This window comes from Meira miltonrushii (assembly GCF_003144205.1).
Source record: "Meira miltonrushii strain MCA 3882 unplaced genomic scaffold FA14scaffold_3, whole genome shotgun sequence".
In the NCBI taxonomy this organism is placed as follows: Eukaryota; Fungi; Basidiomycota; class Exobasidiomycetes; order Exobasidiales; family Brachybasidiaceae; genus Meira; species Meira miltonrushii.
In genome coordinates, this window is record NW_020289945.1 from 470,494 (window position 1) to 491,883 (window position 21,390).

Below are 21,390 nucleotides of genomic sequence, written 5' to 3' on the forward strand. Positions count from 1 at the left end.
ATTAGAAACGCGCCGTTGCCCTTTTTTATTGTCTTGTCATCCTCCTGTGGTGGTCATTGAGGCTCGCCAAGCCCATGATGCAGTTTACAAGCCAAAAAAGCATCAAATAAAATACACACAAATTAAGGTGCATGCACGCACACACAGTGTAAAGAGTGGTGAACTGGGCGTGATTTGGTTGTAATGATTGGAAGGATCTAGTTTTTCCATTTTGATGGCTCTCGTGTTACGCGTCGTGAGCTATAGCTGCTGCTATACAGAATCCCCCCCTTTGGCCAATGGCATCGAGCAAAAGGCCCAGCCTCAATTTTGCGCATCGCAGCGCATTTATTCTGCTTATATCCATCACCATCACCCTTTTTTTACCTAAATCTTTGTTGAACTTTCTTCGACAAGCAAAGTCCCTCTTCTAGACAAAGGGATAAGGTATCAGGTGGTGTTGAATATAACTACTCCTTTGTTCTGATCGTGGTCAGATTTGATTGCTGCATTCATTTGCACAGTCATTCTACCATACCCATCAGCCATGTCAGCTCCTACTTCACCAAAGCCAGAGGTTGCCAATGGTTCCAACGGTATCTCCTCCAACAATGGTCATCCCGCAACAGGAGGCAAATCCTTCACCACATCAATCACAAACAACACCCCCAAATTCAAAGAAGAGAATGGAACAGATTCCCTCTCTGAACCCGATACACCACCAAGACCACACGTTGGCGGCAAATCACTCGCCAGCTTAAACGGAGCGCGAAGTGCAATAAAGGCGGAAGAAGAAGAACAAGATGAAATGGACGAAGATATTGATGAAATTGGATCACATGGCGATGATGAAGATGACGATGATCCAAGTAAACATAGCAATGCAGATCGTATTTCACCTAGACAATCCGATTTCGAAGCAGATCCGGCTTTATGGGGCCTTCGTCGTTCTGGTCGTGCTTCGAAAAAGGTTTACGCGGATAGTAGTGCGGGAGAAGATTCGGATGAAGATGCCGGCTCTTCAAGCAGATCAAAGAAGAACAGTCTTCGTAGAAAAATCTCAGCTATTCCTTCTCGACTTTCCGAAACTTATCACGAAGGAACACCACCCTCTTCAGCCGGCGATGAAGATGATGATGACTTTGGCGGCAGAAAGGGCGGCGGTTTCTCAAAGAAGAAGTTCAAAATCAAATCCCGTGGCAGCTCTTCTGGCAAATATACACCCACACAAGCTGAAATTGATGCATCTCGTATCTCCTCACGTAACGGTAAACGCTTGCCCAACTATAATGAAGACAACTATGGCGTAGATGCATCAGAGGAAGATGATCCCTTTGAGGACAAATTAACACGTCAAAAGCAACAAGAAGCAGCAACGATGGAAGAAGAGGAGACAATCGACGGTGTATTCGGGCATGAGCGAGACGATCAACAGGTAAATGACGAGCCGGATGACCCGTACAAGAACTTACGATTCATCATCAAATGGAAAGGCTATTCCCATTTACACAACACCCAAGAATTGTACGACTTTCTCAAACCTATCAAAGGCTTCAAAAAGGTGGAGAACTACGTCAAGCAGATTTGGACAGCTCAAAATGCTCTCTTGACCGATCCTACCGTAAGCAAGGAAGAAGTGGAAGCTGTCGAGATAGAAAAGGAGCGCGTTCGTGATACTCTCGAAAGTTACAAGACTGTCGAACGTATCATCTCTCAAAGGGACAGTCCGCCTTCGAACGAATTCCCATACAAGCACGTCACTTTCCTTTGCAAGTGGAAAGGGTTGCCATATGCAGACTGTACGTGGGAAGCGGAAGACGATATTAAACCGATCGCCAAAGATGCAATCGATGCATATCTCAAACGTTCCACGTCAGCCTGCACACCATCACGTAGTGCATACTACAAAGAGAGACCCAAGTATACCAGAATGACCGAACAACCTGCTTACATTACCGTTGGTGGGCAATTGAAGGAGTTCCAAATGACTGGATTGAACTGGTTGGCTTATTTGTGGAGCAAGAACGAGAATGGTATCTTGGCAGATGAGATGGGTCTGGGTAAAACTGTGCAAACGGTGTCCTTCTTGTCCTACCTGTACCACTCTGTTCACCAATACGGTCCTTTCCTCGTGGTTGTTCCGCTATCCACCCTTCCCGCTTGGATGCAACAATTCGAGAATTGGGCACCCGATCTGAACGTGATTGCTTATACAGGCAACACTGCTAGTCGTGAAATGATTCGCGAATATGAGTTCGGCTCATACAAAAAGCTTCAGTTCAACGTCTTGGTCACCACGTACGAATTCATTCTCAAAGATCGTGCTGAATTACAACAAATCAAATGGCAATACTTGGCCGTTGATGAAGCGCACAGATTGAAAAACTCTGAATCTCACTTGTATGACGCTCTCAAGACCTTTTCTACCGCTGGCAAGTTGCTGATCACCGGTACACCTCTACAGAACAACATCAAAGAATTGATTGCTCTTTTGCACTTCCTTCGACCGGACGAATTCGAGTTGGAGGTTGACCACGACAACAACGTGGATCAAGCAATGATTGACGAATTGCACAAAAAGCTAGACAACGTCATGTTGCGAAGATTGAAAAAGGATGTCGTCAAAGAGTTGCCAACCAAATCCGAAAAGATTCTACGTGTGGAAATGTCTGCAATGCAACAGAGGATGTACAAAGCCATCTTGACAAGAAACTACTCGGTGTTGAGTGCACAGTCTAGTGCGCAGATCAGCTTGTTGAATGTTGCCATTGAACTCAAGAAAGCCGCCAATCATCCATACTTATTCGACGGCACTGAAGTGCAAAGCGATCGAAGAGATGAAATTTTGAAGGGACTAATCATGCACAGCGGCAAGATGGTTCTTTTAGACAAATTACTCACCCGTCTCAAGGCTGATGGTCACCGAGTGTTAATCTTCAGTCAGATGGTGCGCATTCTTGATATCTTGTCCGACTACATGTCTATTCGCGGTTATCAATTCCAACGATTAGATGGTACGATCGGCAGTGAAACCAGAAAGAAGAGTATCGAACATTTCAATGCAGAAGGAAGTACCGATTTCGCTTTCTTACTCAGTACACGTGCAGGTGGATTAGGTATCAATTTGGAAACTGCTGATACGGTTGTGATCTTTGATTCGGATTGGAATCCTCAAAATGACTTACAAGCAATGGCGCGTGCACATCGTCTCAATTCTAAAAATCACGTCAGTGTCTATCGTTTCTTGACCAAGGATACCGTAGAGGAAGATGTCTTAGAAAGAGCAAAGCGTAAGATGGTCTTGGAATATGCGGTTATTCACCAGATGGACACTTCTGGTACCAACTTTGCACCAAAGACCAAAGAAACGAAACGGGAACAATTCAGCAAGGACGAATTGAGTGCAATTCTCAAATTTGGCGCTCAAAGCATGTTCAAGAACGAAGAAGAAGGTCAACAAAAGAAGTTGGACGAAATGGACTTGGATGCAATTTTGAGCAATGCTGAAGCTCATGAAACGGAATTGGATCCTACCGGTGCTAGTAGTGGTGGTGCTGAATTCTTGCAACAATTTGCACAAGTTCAAGACTTTAAAGCGGATGATGTCAGTTGGGATGAAATCATTCCGCTCGAAGAACGATTAAAGATTGAAGAGGAAGAAAGACAGAAAGCCGTTGAAGAAGCCAAAGCAGCAAGCGCTCCTCGTAAACGTGCAGCTGCAGCACAAGTCAAACCAGGTGCATACGAAGCCGGTGAAGGCGAACAAAGCGATGGCCAACAACAAGCCAAAACGACAACGGCAAAAGGTAAAGCGGCAGCGGAAAAGCCCAAAAAGACAACTGCACAAAGAACATTGGACCTTAGCGAACGTGATGTTCGAGTTTTAGTGCGCGGAATTCATCGTTGGGGAGATGTTCGATACAGACCTGAGCCTATTCTTAAAGAAGGCAAGTTGCACAACAAAAATAAAAGTGTTTTGCACGAAGTTTCGGATGAATTGATGAAAAAATGTCAAGATGGTGTTGACGCACATGATAAGATGTTCCGAGAAATGACTGCACGTGGAGAGGAAATCAGTTCAGCATTACGTCAAAAAGCAGTTTTGGTGGAAATTCGAAAAGTTAATCAAATCAATGCTGAAACGACTTTGTTGCGTCATCATGGCTTGCGATTCTTGGCCCAAATGCTGGATCATGTCGAAGACAAATCAACATGGCAATTGCCAGAATGGATGAAAGCACTTAAGCCGCCGTCAGGATGGACGTCCAATTGGACTCACGAAGAAGATGCAAGATTGTTAGTCGCCGTTTACGAGCACGGATTCGGTCAATGGGACTTCCTAGCAGAAGATCCAAGTTTGGGTCTGTCAGACAAAGTTTTCTTGGAAGAAGGAAAACAAGCTCCCCAATACACTGTGAACGAACAAGGTGAAAAGGTATTCAAACAGAAGCCTATTCCAAGTGCAATCCACCTCGTCCGAAGAGGAGACGCACTCTTGCGTGCCATGCGTGATCATGAATTGGGTAAACAAGTCGGAGGTGGAGATGAATCTATGACAATGACTGCAAAGGGTAAATCAGGAAGAAAGCGCAGTCCAAATGCCGTTTCTGCAAGTCCAATGCCTCAAAGCACAGGCGTAGGAGGAGGATCAAAGAAAGCAAGAAAGTCCAATTACGATTATTCTGATGATGAGTCTGATCAATCCAGTTACTCGTCAATGGATGAAGCAGAATGCAAAGAATTGATGCGACCTTGCAAAAAGCAGCTCAAGAGATTGAAAGAAGGTACTGATCATCTAGGTCGAGAAGAAAAAGTGGCAGTTTTGAAAGATTGCTTGAGCGCGATTGGTGGACATATCGATAGTGTTGTACAAACGGATGAAGAACTTGCAAAATTAAGCACTGCTATGAAACGCAAATGGGTACGACATCTTTGGTGTTTCTCCAGCTATTTCTGGCCAAAACCTGTCAAGCCTTCTAAATTGCGCGGAATTTTCCATAAACTCGTTGGACCTTCTGCTTCCACCAACGGTACGGCAGCTGATGATGACAATTCAACTTCAGCCAAACGGAAGGAGTCTCAAGAGCTCGGTGGATCTGCTAAAAAACCAAAGCTTTCATCTTAACATGTACATTCCATCTCCGAAACGAACCCATCACCATTCAATGTTACACCTACTATTTCCGTAGATAATTCTTATGCTCGTGTAAAATCCTTTTAGAATCATACCATTTTGATGCACTCGAAAGAGTATGATGTGTGAATGTCTAAAAATACATGGCTTTGGTATGCACAAAAAGGCAAGCCGTTTTTTACTGTGAAAGAGTTGTACATTGAGTGAAAGATCAAAGCACTTTTCCTCAACCGTCTATGGAATTTGTGTCCGTGAAAATCACTTTTTGTACCTTGCTAATCAATTCCTTCAAAATCCATTCTACCTCGTCTGAATTACCGCGATAGAGCAATGCATCCGCGAACGTCAAGACGGAATTTGATCTACCTTGGGTAGATTCTTGGATTTGCATTGCATCCTTCTTTGCACCCTTTTGTAAGATTTCACCAGCAAGTTCTTGGATGATCTTATCAAAGCTGGGTATGGCGCTCCATTCTAGAATGGCTTCATCTAAATCGTCCATATCTACATCCCGGGATGAAGAATGAAGTGTGAATTCATCTTCAACATTCGATTTCTTTTCCTCTTTGCCACGTCTATGCGATGTTGCACGACCTGCATCAACAAACAAGACTCGATTTGCTGTCAGCAGTCTTACATCCAGCTTAAATCGGTCCAAGAATGTAAGTTGAATCCACGATGCCGATCTCACACCCAACTCTGGTGTCTCAATCGATTCCAAACATTCGTTGGGATAACCACAAACCAGTCTTGCGAGCGGCAAAGTTCTTCTCAATAGCATCAAGAATGACAGCCAGAAATTCGGCTTGGCTTCATTACCACGATTGAGAGCCTGCTCGAGCGCAAATCGTAGGATGGCATGGGGATTCGTCCGCCTAGTCTCTTCTGCACTCGCATCATCCGACTTTATCGTATCAAACGCTAATGCAAATGATCCATTGCGTCTTTTTGCAGGGTCATGTATCCATCCAATCTTTGCCATCAAACCTTGATCATATGTGAAAGTGGCATGCACAAGATCGAATGAGTGCAAACGAAAATCAAATTGATGCTCACGCCCACTCTTTTCGTATTGTCCCAAAATCCACAACGTTTTCAATAAGTTGAGTACCTTTTCGATTCTTCTCCATGTCGTCAGGAATTGCTCAAAGTATGTTTCGATCTCTGAGATGGAGAAGACTAGAATTCCTGCTTTTGTGTCGTAATGAATCTTGTTTCGGCCTTCAACAATATCTGTTCTTGAAACAATACCGCTTCTGAGTGTAACTTTTAGTGCCAGCTCAACCCGACTTCGAACAGGGTCATTCCAATTTCGAAGACGTAAGAGAATATTCCGCTTGACATAAGATCCTTGCAGATTGCCCAAAAGCATACGTGCATCTATGCAAAGTGACGGTACAATAGTTGATACGCTGTCCTCTGAATCTGGAGACTCTGCTTGGTCATCTTGAGACCAGAAAGATTTCTCTTTTTGCTTTGTCATACCGCCAACGTGCACATAAGGCACGCCCCGTAACCGTAATTGCTCTTCGATCTTATGATAAGAAACGAGTGCAACGCTATAGCTATGCAAGATTGCCAAATCGTCTTCTGACATGGAGAGCATATCAATAGTGTTGCTGACGTCGTCATCTCTTTTTCGCTTGCCTAATCGTTCCCTTGATTGTTGGCACGTCTTCAAGACGTACATCCAGTCCAAACGCTCCAAAGACACAATACGCATACTGGTGATCATTTCCTCCAAAAAGGTTCCCACACACATTAACGCAACACGGAAACAGTCCTCTGCCACTTGGACAACCAGATAGTATGTTGGACATTGTTGCATCGCAATAAACAGTAATGTATTCGGTGTCGCTTGCAATTGTGCATAATCTATTTGTCGAAGTGGCATACGTGTCGAACACTCTAAACCGTTCAAATTGCATTTTTCCTCCAAATCTTCGATCAGGATCTGGCAGCGTAAACGTTGTAAGATACCAATAATCGACCTCGGACGCTCGTTGATCGCTTTGCATGCTTCCCGAACGTAATCTGTACGTGCCATTCGAGCAAGATCGGAGCACGACAACGTTTCATCTCGTAATCCTTCCGACATTCCTGACACCTCGGCCAATTGCACCTGTCCTGACATCCTGTCTATCGTCAATTCTACTGTCAATCTTTCGTTCACATGGATCAAAAGACCATATTCCTCTATAGGTCCCACAGATTTTAACCTTTTCTCAGTCCGCATTGTCCTTCTCAGCGCACTGGCCTCGATGCGAGTCTTGAATGCTTCTACTGCAGCCTTTGCATGCATCTGCGTCACATCGATCAAGATGGCCTCAGCATCCAGGTTACGATGATCTACCGTTATCTCACGTGAGCCTAGATAGTCAATAATGACACCTTTTACATTCCATTCCACTGAGAGCTGCAGACTGATGGGCTTCTGCATTCGATCATCACTTCTTTCAAATAGAGATTTGATAACCGCCGATGCACCTTGTCTAGGATCTGTCTCGATCACTGATACGCAAATTTCAGCGCGAGCGATCGGGTCCCAATCTTCCTTTGCGTTATCGGTGGACGATCGAGCATTCTTCCAGTATTGGATATGTAGCGTTCGCATGCTGTCGATGAACACCGTTAGCCGCTGACCCCAGCTTAGCTTGATTAGCTGTGTTGCTTGCCAATGCAGAATGTCGAGTCGATAATGAAGGGATTGAGATTGAAGAAGGTTGTACAATCGAATGAGAGGTGTATCCTTTCGCTCTTCTATCCGCGTATCTTTCGAGCTGGAGAGCGCCGCATGTCCCTCTGCATTCTGCACCGTTTCGTCACCTTCTGTGATTTGCTCTTGTGCTTCAGTCACAGCTGCGATGCTACGAGGCGCAAGTTCATTATTAGCAAGGTCCAAGAGATCCAACCGTTGTTGTCCTTTAAGCTGTCGTGGGAATTTGTCGGAGCCTGCACCGGAGATGTGAAAATCAAACTTGACTCGCAGGCAGAACCATCGGTCGTCTTGTGATGATCCTGATAATGTCAAGTCTGTCTCGAAAAGTCCATAAGCAACAAAGCAGGCACGGCCATCGCTGATCGTATAAGACAGAAGTGGAGTAGCTAGGAACTCTTCGCATGCTAGTCGTAGTCGTAGTACGTCGTCCAGCTCTTTCACTAGAGCAATAGCTTCTTCGTTGCTGAATGGCTTGTCTGCGTTTAAGAACGGCTTTACTGATGGTGGTACAGATTGAGGACTACCGGTGCTGAGTACTTCGATTGCCGTTTTCAAGTCGTAATTCCGCAGTCTTGCATTGTTCAGTACACCTCTTGTAGCTTGAAGTGCGTCTAGAGCAGCCTCAGATTGTGCGATGTGATCATTGATGAATGCAATCAAGTTGCGTGCTACTTGTAATTCAGGAGAGGCTTTTGACCACTGCGTCAGAACAAGTAACTTTATCAATTGCTTTCTTGCTTCATGTGCATCATCGTATATCCGCTTCCGTCTTTCTAGAGGTGATATGGAAGGATTGATTTCTACTTGATTTGCAAACAGTTGCCATGCATAATGTACAATTCTTCCTGCGATTGCATTCAATGGCACTAAACCTTCATCTTCTGGTCGAAGTTGAGCGTCTAATTCTTCCCTTGTTGGTATGGTGTCATTGTTTGATTCAATCTTTCTGGATTTTTCCCATGCTCGTGTATATTTTGGTTGGAATAGGATATCGTATTTGATTGTATTTGTTGAATGATCGTTTGTATTTCCTGTGTCATGCGTACCATTTACGCCATTTATTGATTTATTTGATGCATTATTGACATTTGTCATAGGAAATTTAAAAGGTCCATTGAATGTTGTCGCTTCTTTTGCCTTTTCGCGACCTGACATTATGTTCCCCTCCTATTGACCATTTGTCATTCTCAAGTTAAGGATGGATGAAATGCTTAAAGACGGAGATCGATTTTAAATTCCGCGTTGGGCTTTCAGTGTGTGTGTGTGTTTGTGTGCGTGTGCGTGCTTGAACGGCACAGTATGTACTCCCTCTGTACGACGACGCCTTTAAGTCTGCACGGCAAATAATTAATTTTTTCAGGCTAATACATTGGTATCCGATCCAATGAAAGACAAACCTTCTTTTTTCTCGGTCATCTCTGCATACACCCAATCATTCATCATGAGAAAGGTCAACAGCCTCTCAAAAGTGCTAGCCGATCTCACCACTCAACATGGAGCACAACCTTTATCGCCTGCCTTGCGAAGAATTGAAATCGAAAAGATACCCTCTTCAGGAGCACATGCTTCACATAGAGCATTTGTCAAGAAAGTGTTGCCAAGAATAAAGTTTAACAACCAAGCTTTGGAGATCGATGTGCGATGGATTGAAGGTGTTGCAGAAAAGAATAAAAAGTCATCAAGGCAATCATCCGAAACAAGTGAAGCAGCACAGACATCTGAAGGATCTTCGGAAACAACTACTTCATCCCAACAGCCCAAGATGCCAGTAAGAGCGAGATTACTCTTTGATGGTTTACCAACACGTGAGATCAACCTACGAAGGGATGCCAACGTCAACGAGATAACCAATGAAATCTTTCAAGCAGTCAGAGAGACTACTGAGATCTCTGAGCCTGTCCAACCTTCTAATTAGGCGGCTGTCATTGATTCGGGATTCCCTCGCTATTGTACACAAGATCATTGTACCTCGTTATATTGTAATATAAATCTAATAGATTGATTTCAAATCTGCTCTTTCAGTATTTGAACTGACTATGACTTTCTCTCCATCAACCCTTTTCGTTCTCACGCACAATCTATACCGAAAGTCCGAGAAAAGATCGAAAGGCACGACGTCTGTGTATGAGTTTCAAAGGCACAAAGGACGTGATATCTCTCCAGGCAGAATATCAGTTTGATTAACTATCAGCCTACAGCACATTAATCGATGCGCTAAGACATTCAACAGTTCAACCGAAGTTAAGATAAGTTACTTACTGTACCCCAGTTACAGTCAACACCATCATCTTTCCTTGGCTGAAGTACATCCCTTTGTGCTTTTATATAAAGTCATTAACAAGTGCAACATCTTAGGGAATCTGACCTTCATTCGCCATTCATCAATTGGCAAAGACGATTCACGAGCACATTCACACATCTTAACGATTGCACATTCTTGCCTATAGACTTCCCCGCCGCCTCTTAACGACCATTGCTCCATCATAACTTTATAAAGGCTGTACTATAGAAGTCTCGTTGGGCATATCCGATTTCTCAAATAGTGAACACAATACAGAGCCCGATCTCATTTCAACGATCCAAGGGCCTTCTCGGCTTCCGACATACTTTACCAAAACATCCAGAGCTCTACGGAATGAAGTATTAGGTTCATCTCAAACTTAACCTTCTGAGCGGCTTGCACCACTCCTTCGTCCGATTCGTCCGCGTATATGCTCAAAAATTACGTCATTGTAACTAACGCTTAATTCAAATCCAGCACATCTTTTTCTTGTTTCGAAACATGGATCCAATTGCGCCAAATCAAGTTGAGCACGGAACAAATTCGGGAGACAGTTCAGCAAGTAACGCTCGCGATCCGGCCAACTTGTCAACTTCGACTTATACCCTTAACCCAAAAGGTGTTCCCGGAAGCGGCAACAACAATAACGAACAAAAGCCAGGATTATCTGTGTCTCGTCAAGGATTAATGTCTTCTTCACACATGTCTCCAGCTGCGATGGGAATTGGGAGCGCAATGCGTGAGCGGGAGCATAGTGTTGGCGCTTGGTCTGTATCAAGTGTGGGAACAGGCGATAGTCGTGGTGGACCATCATCTTCCATTGCTAGAAATGCTTCTAGAAGGAAAGGAAAAGCAGGTACGGCAGGACGTTCGGGTTTGGCAGGACCATCAGGTAGAAGAAAGAAGGACAAACATTCTCTAGCATTACGAAGTATACGTGAATTCTTGAGAGGTAGAAGTTGCTATGATTGCCTACCTGTCAGTTTCCGACTCGTGGTTCTGGATACAAAGTTGGTCGTCAAACCTGCTTTGGACATCATGTGGCAAGCTGGTATTGTCTCGGCACCTCTTTGGCAATCGTCAACAGAGCCTAGTGCATCGGAAAAAGCTGAATCTGTTGCGCCTTCACAGAGCGAATCGATAGAGCCCGGAAGTGCAATCTCTCCAGGTTCACAGATCCCTAGTGAAAGTATGACATCTTCTAGATCCGCTGCCTCGCCTTCTCCTTTTTCATTCAAAAAGGAATCTTCCTCAAATCCATCTATGCACAAAACAGGCTTTGCTGGAATGTTTACCGTCAATGATATTATCCATCTTATTCAGTACTATTATCAAAATTCAAGCTACGACAATGCCTCCCAAGACGTTGAGCGGTTTCGATTGGAAATGTTACGAGAGATTGAACAATCATTGGATGTTCCACCACCTCCGCTATTATCAATTGACCCTATGCGATCCATCTTTGATGCATGTCAACTATTGATGAAAACACATGCAAGGCGCCTGCCGTTACTCGATCACGATGAACAAACGGAAATGGATGTAGTGGTAAGCGTGTTGACACAATATCGTGTGCTCAAATTTATTGCAATGAATTGTCGCGAAACGGCAGGATTGAAGAGAAGTATCAAGTCTCTAGGAATAGGAACGTACATTGCATCTTTGCGGACAGGGATGACTCGCTCAATGACAATGTCTTCGGCCGTTTTGTCATCTCGTAGGAGTAGCAATGCAGCCACTAGTATATTATCGCCCGGACCCACATCAGAAGCGGGTATGTCGGATTTTCAAAAATCTCAAGAACCAAGTCCAGCTCCAGTCGATTCTGCATCGAGAAGAAGCAGTCATTCAGAGGCGCTTGAACCATTGGCAACGGCCACTTTAGACACGACCGTGTTTGATGTCGTACATGTCTTTAGCGAGAAGGGGATCAGTGGAATACCCATTCTAGACGAAGACGGGTATGTGGTGGACTTGTACGAAACGGTGGATGTGATTGATTTGGTACGAACAAATGCATATCAATCACTCGATTTGACCATTCGTCAGGCACTCAGTCGAAGATCGAAAGAATTTCCAGGTGTCATTACATGCTCTCCTGATGATTCGTTGGCAACAATCTTTGCTTTATTGAGAACGAGAAGGGTTCACAGAGTATTAATTCTCGAACCTGAAGTGGATACGACTGCTATTCAATCAGGCCCTTCTGGTGCGATTGCGATCGAGAACGAGAAATCAATTCATGCTGCAATCGCAAGTGATGTTGGAGCAGTTGGCGATATCCAACAAGATCCAGACGCACGCCAATCGACAACAACCCCGAAAGACGATAAAAAGAATGAAGAAAACAATGCCATCTTCAACGATATGCCACGCAGAAATCGTGGTAAGCTGGTAGGCATTCTTTGTCTGAGTGATATCATGCGATATATCATTGGAGCAAACGGTCAATCTTCGCAGCCTGTTTCTCATGCACCTAGTATGCGTACTTCTCGTACTGGAGGAGCAGCAACAAATGCAACGGCAAGCACGACTGGCAGTAGCGTTGATCAAACCGAATTAGCTGGTCTTGCTCGTCCTGGACAAGGTTTGGGAGAAGGTGGCTTGAGTGCTTTAGACGCAGCTTTACCTTCAACTGGCGATTCACTATCCAATTCTGCCATAGATTCGGCAACCGGAATATCTACACAACCACCGGCAGCACGATTTGATCCGAATGATATGCCACCCACGATCGAAGAACATCCTGTTGGCGAGCAAAATACTCCACCACCACCGATACCCGCTTCTTTACACGAAGATCAAACGCCAACACAAGAAAAGTCTGCTGATTCAGTCGTTTCAGGATCGTTTGGAGCAACGAAAGACGAATAATGAATATATTTCTTTATTGTACAAGCATCTTGCACATTGTGCCCATTATTGAGGTTCATTTATGCTTCATCTTTTCACTTTTTTGCCATATTATTGATACACTTTATACACACATGCTATTATGCTCCAGATAGAATAAATGGAGGATTTACTGATGCGTTCGCGGTTGCGTATAAGGGGTTGGAGGCTGTGAATTCAGAGATAGGTTGAGCATCTCATCCTTTTAGTCCATCATCTGACCAGCTGAGTACTGCAATGTTGCTGGCTAGTCCTATCGTACTCTTGCTTTTCTTCGTCAACTTGAGCAATGCTGTTGAAAGTGTGTTTATCAAGCGCACCGAGCCGTCCCAGAATGCAGGAGACAATCACCAAACTATTGCAAATGTGCGAACTGGACAAGTATGTGGCCTTGATTTAAACAGTTCCCCACCGAGAAATGTAGAATCACACCCAACCGATCATCAAACGAATCTCGATATTCCAAGCATTTCACAAAAATCTACTCCTAACCGAGGAAGACCAAAGAAGTACTTTACCGAAGCGGAAAAACGTCGAGCTAGCACAGACAGAAAAAATCGATGGTCACGAAAATATTCGGTAAAAGGAATCGAAAAAGCAAACAAAACCTTGGAAGGTGATGAATTACACAAATTTTTACAAAGAGCAGAAGATCATCAAGCAAAGATGAAAAAGAGAAACCAACTTTATCGAGAAAAATATCAAAAGTATGAAAAGATTCAAAAAAAAGACATCGATTTGAATTCTTATCCTAAAGCGTACTACAATCGAAAGAGGGGTAGGCCACAAAAGTATGCTAATGATGAAGAGAGAAGGAAGGCGGAAGCTAAGAGAAAGAAGATCTACAATATGAAATATACGTTAGAAGGAGTAGAGATCGCAAAAGCGACCATGCAAGGCGATGAATTGCAAAGTCATCTACTCAAAGCAGAAGATCTTCACAAAAAGAGAAGGGATTACATGAGACGCATGCGGCTGCGGGACCGTTTGCGAACAGGGCAATAAGAGGCGCCCAGTCAAGGAAGGCCATACAAGTGACTAAGAGGCAACACCCAGAAACGAGCATTCACAGATTTGAGATATGTCTTTCATTACAATAACAAAGTGTTCTCATTACGAACAATGCGTATCCTAAAAATGAAGCGGGGCTATAGTTTTTGGCATTCGCTTTTGCTTAGAGTTGTCAGACTTGTCAAATACGAGTGTAGAATGGCACTTCTGTATATTTTTCCTTCATCCACAGGATTGCCACAATTGAATCCCAGCATGCTGAGAATATGTTTTGTGTTTATCTTTCTATTCGCGCTCACTAAAGTGAGTTCTCCTAATCAAATATTTCTTAAGCGCGGTGATCAATCTGAAGGTCGACTTGAGCAAAACAAGTATCAAGCTTCACGACCTGCCGGGTATGATTTCGATCTCAATAAGCTGCCTGCAAAAGAACCTGATGAACATTCAAGCCAACTCTCACCAATACGGGAGGTGAAACAAAGTTCAAACAATGTACCTCCAAAGAAAAAGGTAGGAAGACCACGAATTCATACTACAGAAGCTGAGCAACAAGCAGCGGGTAGGAAATATAGGAGCACATATCGCAAAAAGTTCACAAAAGTAGGAATCGAAAAAGCAAAACAAACTTTGAAGGGAGAAAAACTACAAAAGTTTCTGACTGCAGCAAATAATTATCAGGCAAGTGCTAGAGCTCGACAAGATCGTTTCAGAGTCAGAAAGACTTTTGATCAAATGCCGAACGATGGTCAACGAGCTGCTTTAAGAGCTTTTAGATATGATGCAAAAATGAACCCAGACGGGCGAAAGGACTCTTAGGGTCAATCTGTCATTTGTCTTTGCGTGAAATCATGGCCACAGGAATACCTCATTCTCTCAGTCGGGGTTAACTTTCAAGCACAGCAGATGCATGCTACTGGTGTGATTGCGCAAGCAACTTGTATTCTCTCTTCATTTCTACTAGCACTGCTATAACATACTTATCATGTATTGGTTCCTAGCTTTTTCGGCTCTTGAAGTCATTGCTTGTGCGCTGCTTTTGTCACTGACTAAAGCTGATCACTATGCTCATTCCAGGCTATGTAAGCGTGGAGAAGAGACAGACAACTCCCAAGCCCAGACTGCTGCGCCTAGTAAAGTTCTGTTTGACTTGAACTCTTCTCCTCCTATTTCACCTGTCGAAAATATAGCAGAGCCCACGATGAATTTAAACGAAGCAGCTGCAGTAACCTCTCCAGCTAAGAAAGGGAGAAATGGAAGAAAAAGATTTCTATCCGGAGAAGAAAGGCGAAAATATGATTCCGATTACTACAGAAATAGAGCCAAGTCATTCACGAAAGAAGGTATCGAGAAAGCGAAAGCAACTCTAAAAGGCTCAGAATTGAACATCTTCTTAGCAAGAGCTAAACGATATCGATCTACTAAGAACCGAATAGAGTCAAAATATCGAAAAGAACGTTCAAATCGGTTTAAGGCAGGTACACAGACTTTGAACGATGAACACAAAAGGCATATGGCAAGACAGAGAACTCAAGAGGCACGTAAAAATAGAGCGAGGATGGCATCAGATCAATAGTTTTTTCAAGACCCTCAGTTCTATTCTCTCATCGTCTTTGCATACCTATACGTTCATATCTCTGCACATTTTAACAAAGCAAATAAATGATATATTCTTTACTGCAATCTTTCGGGGCAAGTGATCGTTGAGAAACATACTCGTATGTACCCACATTTTCATTTGCATACGCCCATCAACTTCTATCTAGATCACGTTTTCTTGTTCTCGTCACACATGGCAGATATGAACAAAATCGCATTTCTTTTCCTGCTTGCTGGCATTTCTGAATATTTTCTGATACAGGCAAGGCACCCTTGGGCTTCTAAAATTATTCTTCTAAAACGTACTGATGCGACTGACACATCAGCACAGGATCAGGCATCCTCTGGCTCCCAGCAGCCTCGCTCAGTCGGGACGCTTCCCATTTCTCTCGACCTCAATAGAAGTCCACCACCCAGTCCTTCGATAGCCCAAGATCAAATTTCCCCAAAGTCTAAACGAAGAGCCAGAAAGCCAATATATACACCAGAAGAACGAATTCGATTAAGGAAAGAAACGTTTTATAGAAACAATCGAAGGTTTAACAATGAATCGATCATGAAGGCTAAAATGACGATGGAAGGAAAGGAGTTGGCGGAATATCTACAGAAAGAGCAAGTTTTTCGACTTAAAAAGAAGCTCAGGTCTGCTGAAAAAACAAAGGAGATCGCCAAACGATTCTTAACAGGTACACAAACATTTCAAGATGAAAGAACCAGAATGTTATCTATCGAGAGATCAAAAAGATATCGTGAAAGGAAGAAAAAAGAAAAGCCATCATCTGCACAGTAGACAAGTGGATAGATCCAACATGATTGCCCCGTCACTGTGTTGTATATACGACTTTGTTTATTTCGCAAAACATATAGATATATACACTTTACTGCGATAAGCCGTGGCAAAGGGAAATGATGAGTGGCAAAGATGCGCATTCCACATTTGTCTGCAACTCTTACCCCGACCCAGACTTGTCATTATCTCTACAAATTGCACTCATGATCAGGCTAATCATCTTTCTATTCATGCTCGCTATGTCATCTGACTCATTTTGGGTACTGGCAAGGTATTTATTCAAACGTGCAGATACGACCGATACCTTCTCACAAGTTCCCTCTGAGACGCAAAATCCCGATTATGCTATGACGTTTCCCAGCTCACGAGGCTTGAATATTGATTTGAATCACAGTCCACCAACCAGTCCAACGGATGTACAAGTACAACCGAACACTCAAAAGCAGCCAAAACGAAAAGGTAGGAAGCCAAAATATACACCCGAAGAACGAATTCGAGTAAATAAGGAAAGATTACAAAAGAAGAATAAGATGTATACCCGTGCATCGGTAAATCATGCCAAAAAGACAATGAAAGGAGAACAACTGAGAGATTACTTACAAAGAGCACAATCTTTTCGAATTCAAAAGAGAATTAGAGATACAAAGAGCAGGGAAAAATTGGCTCAACGGTATTTGAAAGGTACGCAAACATCTCAAGACGACAAAGGTAGACTCTTGGCTATAGAAAGAGCAAAAGAGTATCGTAAAAGGAAGAGCAATGACATGGAGTCTTTATCAGCACACCATACAGATAAATAGATCCTATTTGATTCATTTTTTGGTTTTGTATGTACATATCCCTTATTTCTTTCCAACAAATTCCACAACCGCATATTTTCCATTCACTCTCCATTCGGGATCTTCTTTGTCAAGCGTTGCCAAACGATTTTTGGGCACGCCCACGATCACATCAGCCTTATTTGTACGTAAGACCAATAAGTTCAACGTACCTTTTACCGGTCCAAGAACATCTTCGAATGGTGTAGAAAAGTCCCATTGAGCATCCGAGCACCATTTACGATAATTCAAATCTCCCTTACTGATCACCAACCTGCTTGCGGATAGAGAAGCATGCAATTGTGGCGCAACGATTGCCATTGACGGGTAATTGTGGAACGTTGTCCAGAAGTCACCTTGACCGGAAGAGTGCAATTGTGGCGTACCTCCCAATGGTGTGTTTGGTGGCATACTCAAAGCAAATTTACCACTGGTCATGTAAGTCTGCCAACGTGCTGCTAAACGTTGAGTTGAGCTTGTGTGCTCGCTCACTGCGCTTCTACCTCGTCTAGAGTCATCGCTGTTTGCATTCCTGCCATCTCTGCTTCTGTCCCTGCTATGAATTGCGGAGAAGGATTGCATATTGCTGCTATCCATCACAAAGCTACGGGAAGGTGAAACAGTCTTGCTGCGTGCGTTTTGGAAGAATGAAGGATCCAATTGCAAGCTACGGCTTCCGCCGATGGCATGGTTTGATAAGACTGGACGTCCACGACTTGTCAAAGTCGAATCTTGAGCCTCTTCTGCGCGTCCGATTTGCCTTTCTGAAGCCTCATTACGTTGAAGATGGCGTGATTTATAGGCTTCCGTATCCTTGCCTTCCTCAGGAACAGCCTCCATTTTGAGAATTTTACTGCCAGCTGGTGACATATCTCTACGCTCACCCTCAAAATGAACCATATCAGCGACCATCTGACGTTGACGGGAAGAGCTTCTTGATGTGCGTGGAACAACTCCATCGGATATTTGATGAGAGGATTCCTTGGTGAAGAAATCACCGCTCTGCAAAGCTTCCAAGGTGAACAAGAAGTCCGCAGGTGTGACATCACTTACGAACCAAGGCATATCTTTTGGATGGAAGACTACCTGATCAGCCAGGCCGCTGGAGAGGATCACATCTCCGAGAATCAAATCGGTGAACAACTCAAAGCCAGAGTTGTCCAAGATGATGTCCACCCTTGCTTGACCGGATGCACCTGCCTTCTTTTGGGCCAACAAAGATTTCCATGCTTGATCAAGGCCGCCCAAGCCGCTCAAGATGAAATTCAATCGTTGAGCTTGTGCCTTTTCACCTAGCCCACCAGCTTGTAAAGTTTGCAAATCTGCATGACTGAGATGGGTTAATAAGCTCAAATCTGTGCTATTACCCCAAAGGCTGGTTTGAACCAATTCTTTAAAGATGACGTAAAGTGCTTCGTCTGTATTGCTTTGATCTGATTCATGAGCAGCAGCTTCGGCTTTTTTGATAAGTGGTTCAACTGCGTCAGAAAGTTGTGCAACCGCTGCTGCTGATGAACGGAAGGCACCCACTTTTTGTGTTGAGAATGGATCGTATTGTTGCCAATGTTTGGAGTGCGCAAAGATTGAACGAATCAAACGATAAAGATAGCATTCAGCATACAGCCAAGGAGCGGTGAACCAAGTCCAAGAAGGGTTTTTGTCCAGAACGGTATTGTATTCGTCGACTGGATCACCTTCATCTTGAATAATCTTTTCCAAAGCTTTATCTCTTCCCATATCATGTTTAAGCTTACTCAACCTTTCCACAAGCTCTTTTGATTCTTGAATCTTTTCCTCTGCAATAGAGCGTTCTGATGAATAAGAAAGAGCATAAGAAGCTTGATACAATGCATCAATAGCAGAAGTGATGATCGTTGGCCAACGTTGTGAAACACTTTTGAAAGCGAATGAATCTTTTGAAGTAGCAGACCATGGAGCAACAGGTGGTTCCCAAGCAGAAGCCATGATGTCGAATAAATGAGAGGTGAAGGTAAAGAATGAGCTTTGCTGGCTTTTGTGGGGAAGTCCTGTTCATTTTCTTACTTTAGGTCTGTGCGGCCGCGTCTTTTAATTACAAAGGCAATCCAACGCGGCAAAAGCATTAACGCCACAAAACAGCCTTGTTTAGTGTCCTTCTATGCCTAAATGAATTTGCTGTACAACGGTTCCTAGCTTTCCGATTCGGCACTCTTCCAATTGTGTACTCTCATCATCGAAGTGGGAGCTCTGTCATGTGATCCTTCGAGAAGTTTATGAGGCTATGCAGAGAATTCGTGACATTCTTCTTCGTGTATACACTTGAGCTGTACAGCATACATGTTCGAAGAAGTACCTGTGCATGTGACAAACTTTATCAAGTATGCCCAAAGCAGTCATGATGGTCGCAAATAGTGAACTCTTTGCCTTAGTGATTTGCATGTGCTCATGACATTATTTGTGATAGTTGTTCTCTTGGCAAGCTATGTATCTGCTGTCCGGTTGGACAAACGTGCAATCGATCGAGGATTCAATTTGAACGAATCGCCACCAATATCACCATCACAGACTCCATCTCCTCAACCTGAGAATCGACATAGTCCACCAATTTCGACGAAATTATCTTTAGTCCTGAATGTAAGTCGATTCCTTTACAGGACTGTGCAGGGGTCTTATCTAGTTGCTCATCTTGATACAACAGAAGCAAGAAAGAAAACGAGCATCAGATCGTAAATATGCAGCTAAATGGACAGTCAAAGCAATGGAAAAGTGGGTTTAGATATACGTCCTTTAAAGAATTAAAGCTGACTAGTTGTATCGTTTTTAGAGCCAAAGCTACGATGAATAAAAAGGATGTAAGTGAAAATGCAGTTAGAGCCCTGCAGTGCAAGAAGAGCTTATCTCTTTTTTTACAGCATGAGAAATTGGTCGAAAAGCTAATTAAACGTAGAGCAAGGATGAATCGGCAAAATAGAAAGGTTGAAAAAGCACGAAAAGATCGTATAGCAGCGGGAACACAAACGCAAAAAGATGAACAACAAATGAAAAGAATACGAGAAAAATTTAAAAATCGTTATATCAGAAAGAAAACAAAACAAACAATCATACAAGCAGAAAAGAAAGTGGAAAATGCAAATTCAGCCGCTCTGGCTCAGATTGGTGCTTCTTTTCAACCGCATTGGATGTCCAGACAGAATACACACACTTTTACAGATACAAAAGGTCAAGGCGAAAAATAGGTACTTAATTGTTTCTGCGTGATATGCAAGCCGATCTATTTGTGCAATCTGATAGCCTTCCAACGGGGCTTGACGAGCACTTTGCTTATCACACTGCATCTCTCATTTTTTCATACAAGAAGGCTGTCTACATCATCTTTGTTTTCCTCGTTATTCACTCATACATATATCAAAGGTGGTGGTCAAATGGCGAATTCGAGCCGTTTCGCTGTACTTTTTGCATTTTTAATTCTGTACGAGCTTTTGTTCGACCTTTCGACTGCTAGTCCTGTCTCAAATCTTAACACAAACAGTGGCTTTTATAAGCGAACATCTGGACAAGAAAAAGACAAAGAACTTGAACAAGCAAAATCAGAAGGATTATCAAGTCCGATCTCCTCAAAATCTTTAAGTTTTCAACCTGATACGGCAACAGACGAGAAAAGGAAATACGATCAACTTTTACGAACTCGTGATAAACGTTTCAAATACACGCAAGAAGGTTTGAAGATTGCAGAGAGTAGTCTTGATCCAAATGCATATGCGAAGTTAAAAGCAAAAGCAGAATTATTTCATGCAAAAAACAAGCAATATCAAAAAAATCGAAGGGAAAAACGAAGAGATCGATTCGCAATAGGAATGCAATCAGAACAAGACGAACGTTGGAGAATGTTGCGATCGGAAGGTGCCCAGCGAGTTCGTGCGAAGAAAAAGATCAAGAGACAAATGGAAGAGACAGAAAAAGGAATTAAAGATGCCAATTCAGCCGTTTTAGCGCAATTACTCCCATCCAAATCGATCACTGATCGACTTTCAAAACAGTCTAAACATCCTTGATTTGTTCTCCTCGTTTCGTCCGCGTTTACTATAAGCCTTTAAACAAATTTTGCCGTGTTTCACGGGGATTAGGTGTGCGCCCTACGTACAGCACTGCATTGTGATAGACAAATCGATTCATATTGAGCAATTATTTTGA

At 43.2% G+C, this 21,390-nt stretch overlaps 9 protein-coding genes across 9 annotated transcripts; 7 read left to right on the top strand and 2 right to left on the bottom strand.

The window, feature by feature from the left end:
• The first annotated feature begins 264 nt into the window (after positions 1-264).
• FA14DRAFT_161237 (uncharacterized protein) lies at positions 265-5,254 on the top strand. The gene has a single exon (XM_025499022.1). It carries the CDS (start codon positions 527-529, stop codon positions 5,102-5,104), a length of 4,578 nt encoding a protein of 1,525 aa, XP_025353629.1. The 5' UTR covers positions 265-526; the 3' UTR covers positions 5,105-5,254.
• FA14DRAFT_161238 (MED14-domain-containing protein) lies at positions 5,185-9,110 on the bottom strand. The gene has a single exon (XM_025499023.1). It carries the CDS (start codon positions 8,985-8,987, stop codon positions 5,340-5,342), a length of 3,648 nt encoding a protein of 1,215 aa, XP_025353630.1. The 5' UTR covers positions 8,988-9,110; the 3' UTR covers positions 5,185-5,339.
• A 104-nt stretch (positions 9,111-9,214) lies between these two features.
• Positions 9,215-9,848, top strand: FA14DRAFT_161239 (uncharacterized protein; the record flags this gene model as incomplete). The annotated part of the gene is made up of 1 exon (XM_025499024.1): positions 9,215-9,848. A coding segment is annotated over one exon (533 nt), but the record flags the coding sequence as incomplete, so codon positions are not given.
• A 955-nt stretch (positions 9,849-10,803) lies between these two features.
• On the top strand, positions 10,804-12,552 carry FA14DRAFT_104631 (uncharacterized protein; the record flags this gene model as incomplete). Its single annotated transcript, XM_025495714.1, has 2 exons — positions 10,804-10,867; positions 11,006-12,552. Coding segments are annotated over 2 exons (1,611 nt in total), but the record flags the coding sequence as incomplete, so codon positions are not given.
• Positions 12,553-13,242: 690 nt separating this feature from the next.
• On the top strand, positions 13,243-14,010 carry FA14DRAFT_156027 (uncharacterized protein; the record flags this gene model as incomplete). The annotated part of the gene is made up of 1 exon (XM_025497800.1): positions 13,243-14,010. The coding sequence occupies one exon, from the start codon at positions 13,243-13,245 to the stop codon at positions 14,008-14,010; it is 768 nt and encodes a 255-aa protein (XP_025353633.1).
• Positions 14,011-14,998: 988 nt separating this feature from the next.
• Positions 14,999-15,723, top strand: FA14DRAFT_185130 (uncharacterized protein; the record flags this gene model as incomplete). Its single annotated transcript, XM_025501432.1, has 1 exon — positions 14,999-15,723. One exon carries the CDS (start codon positions 14,999-15,001, stop codon positions 15,587-15,589), a length of 591 nt encoding a protein of 196 aa, XP_025353634.1. The 3' UTR covers positions 15,590-15,723.
• A 918-nt stretch (positions 15,724-16,641) lies between these two features.
• On the top strand, positions 16,642-17,202 carry FA14DRAFT_179986 (uncharacterized protein; the record flags this gene model as incomplete). The annotated part of the gene is made up of 1 exon (XM_025500973.1): positions 16,642-17,202. The coding sequence occupies one exon, from the start codon at positions 16,642-16,644 to the stop codon at positions 17,200-17,202; it is 561 nt and encodes a 186-aa protein (XP_025353635.1).
• FA14DRAFT_190495 (DUF89-domain-containing protein) lies at positions 17,084-19,240 on the bottom strand. Its single transcript, XM_025501795.1, has one exon. The coding sequence runs from the start codon at positions 19,183-19,185 to the stop codon at positions 17,245-17,247; it is 1,941 nt and encodes a 646-aa protein (XP_025353636.1). The 5' UTR covers positions 19,186-19,240; the 3' UTR covers positions 17,084-17,244.
• A 296-nt stretch (positions 19,241-19,536) lies between these two features.
• On the top strand, positions 19,537-21,251 carry FA14DRAFT_156030 (uncharacterized protein; the record flags this gene model as incomplete). Its single annotated transcript, XM_025497801.1, has 6 exons — positions 19,537-19,577; positions 19,629-19,833; positions 19,898-19,965; positions 20,024-20,051; positions 20,112-20,418; positions 20,611-21,251. 6 exons carry the CDS (start codon positions 19,537-19,539, stop codon positions 21,249-21,251), a joined length of 1,290 nt encoding a protein of 429 aa, XP_025353637.1.
• Between the last annotated feature and the right edge of the window lie 139 nt (positions 21,252-21,390).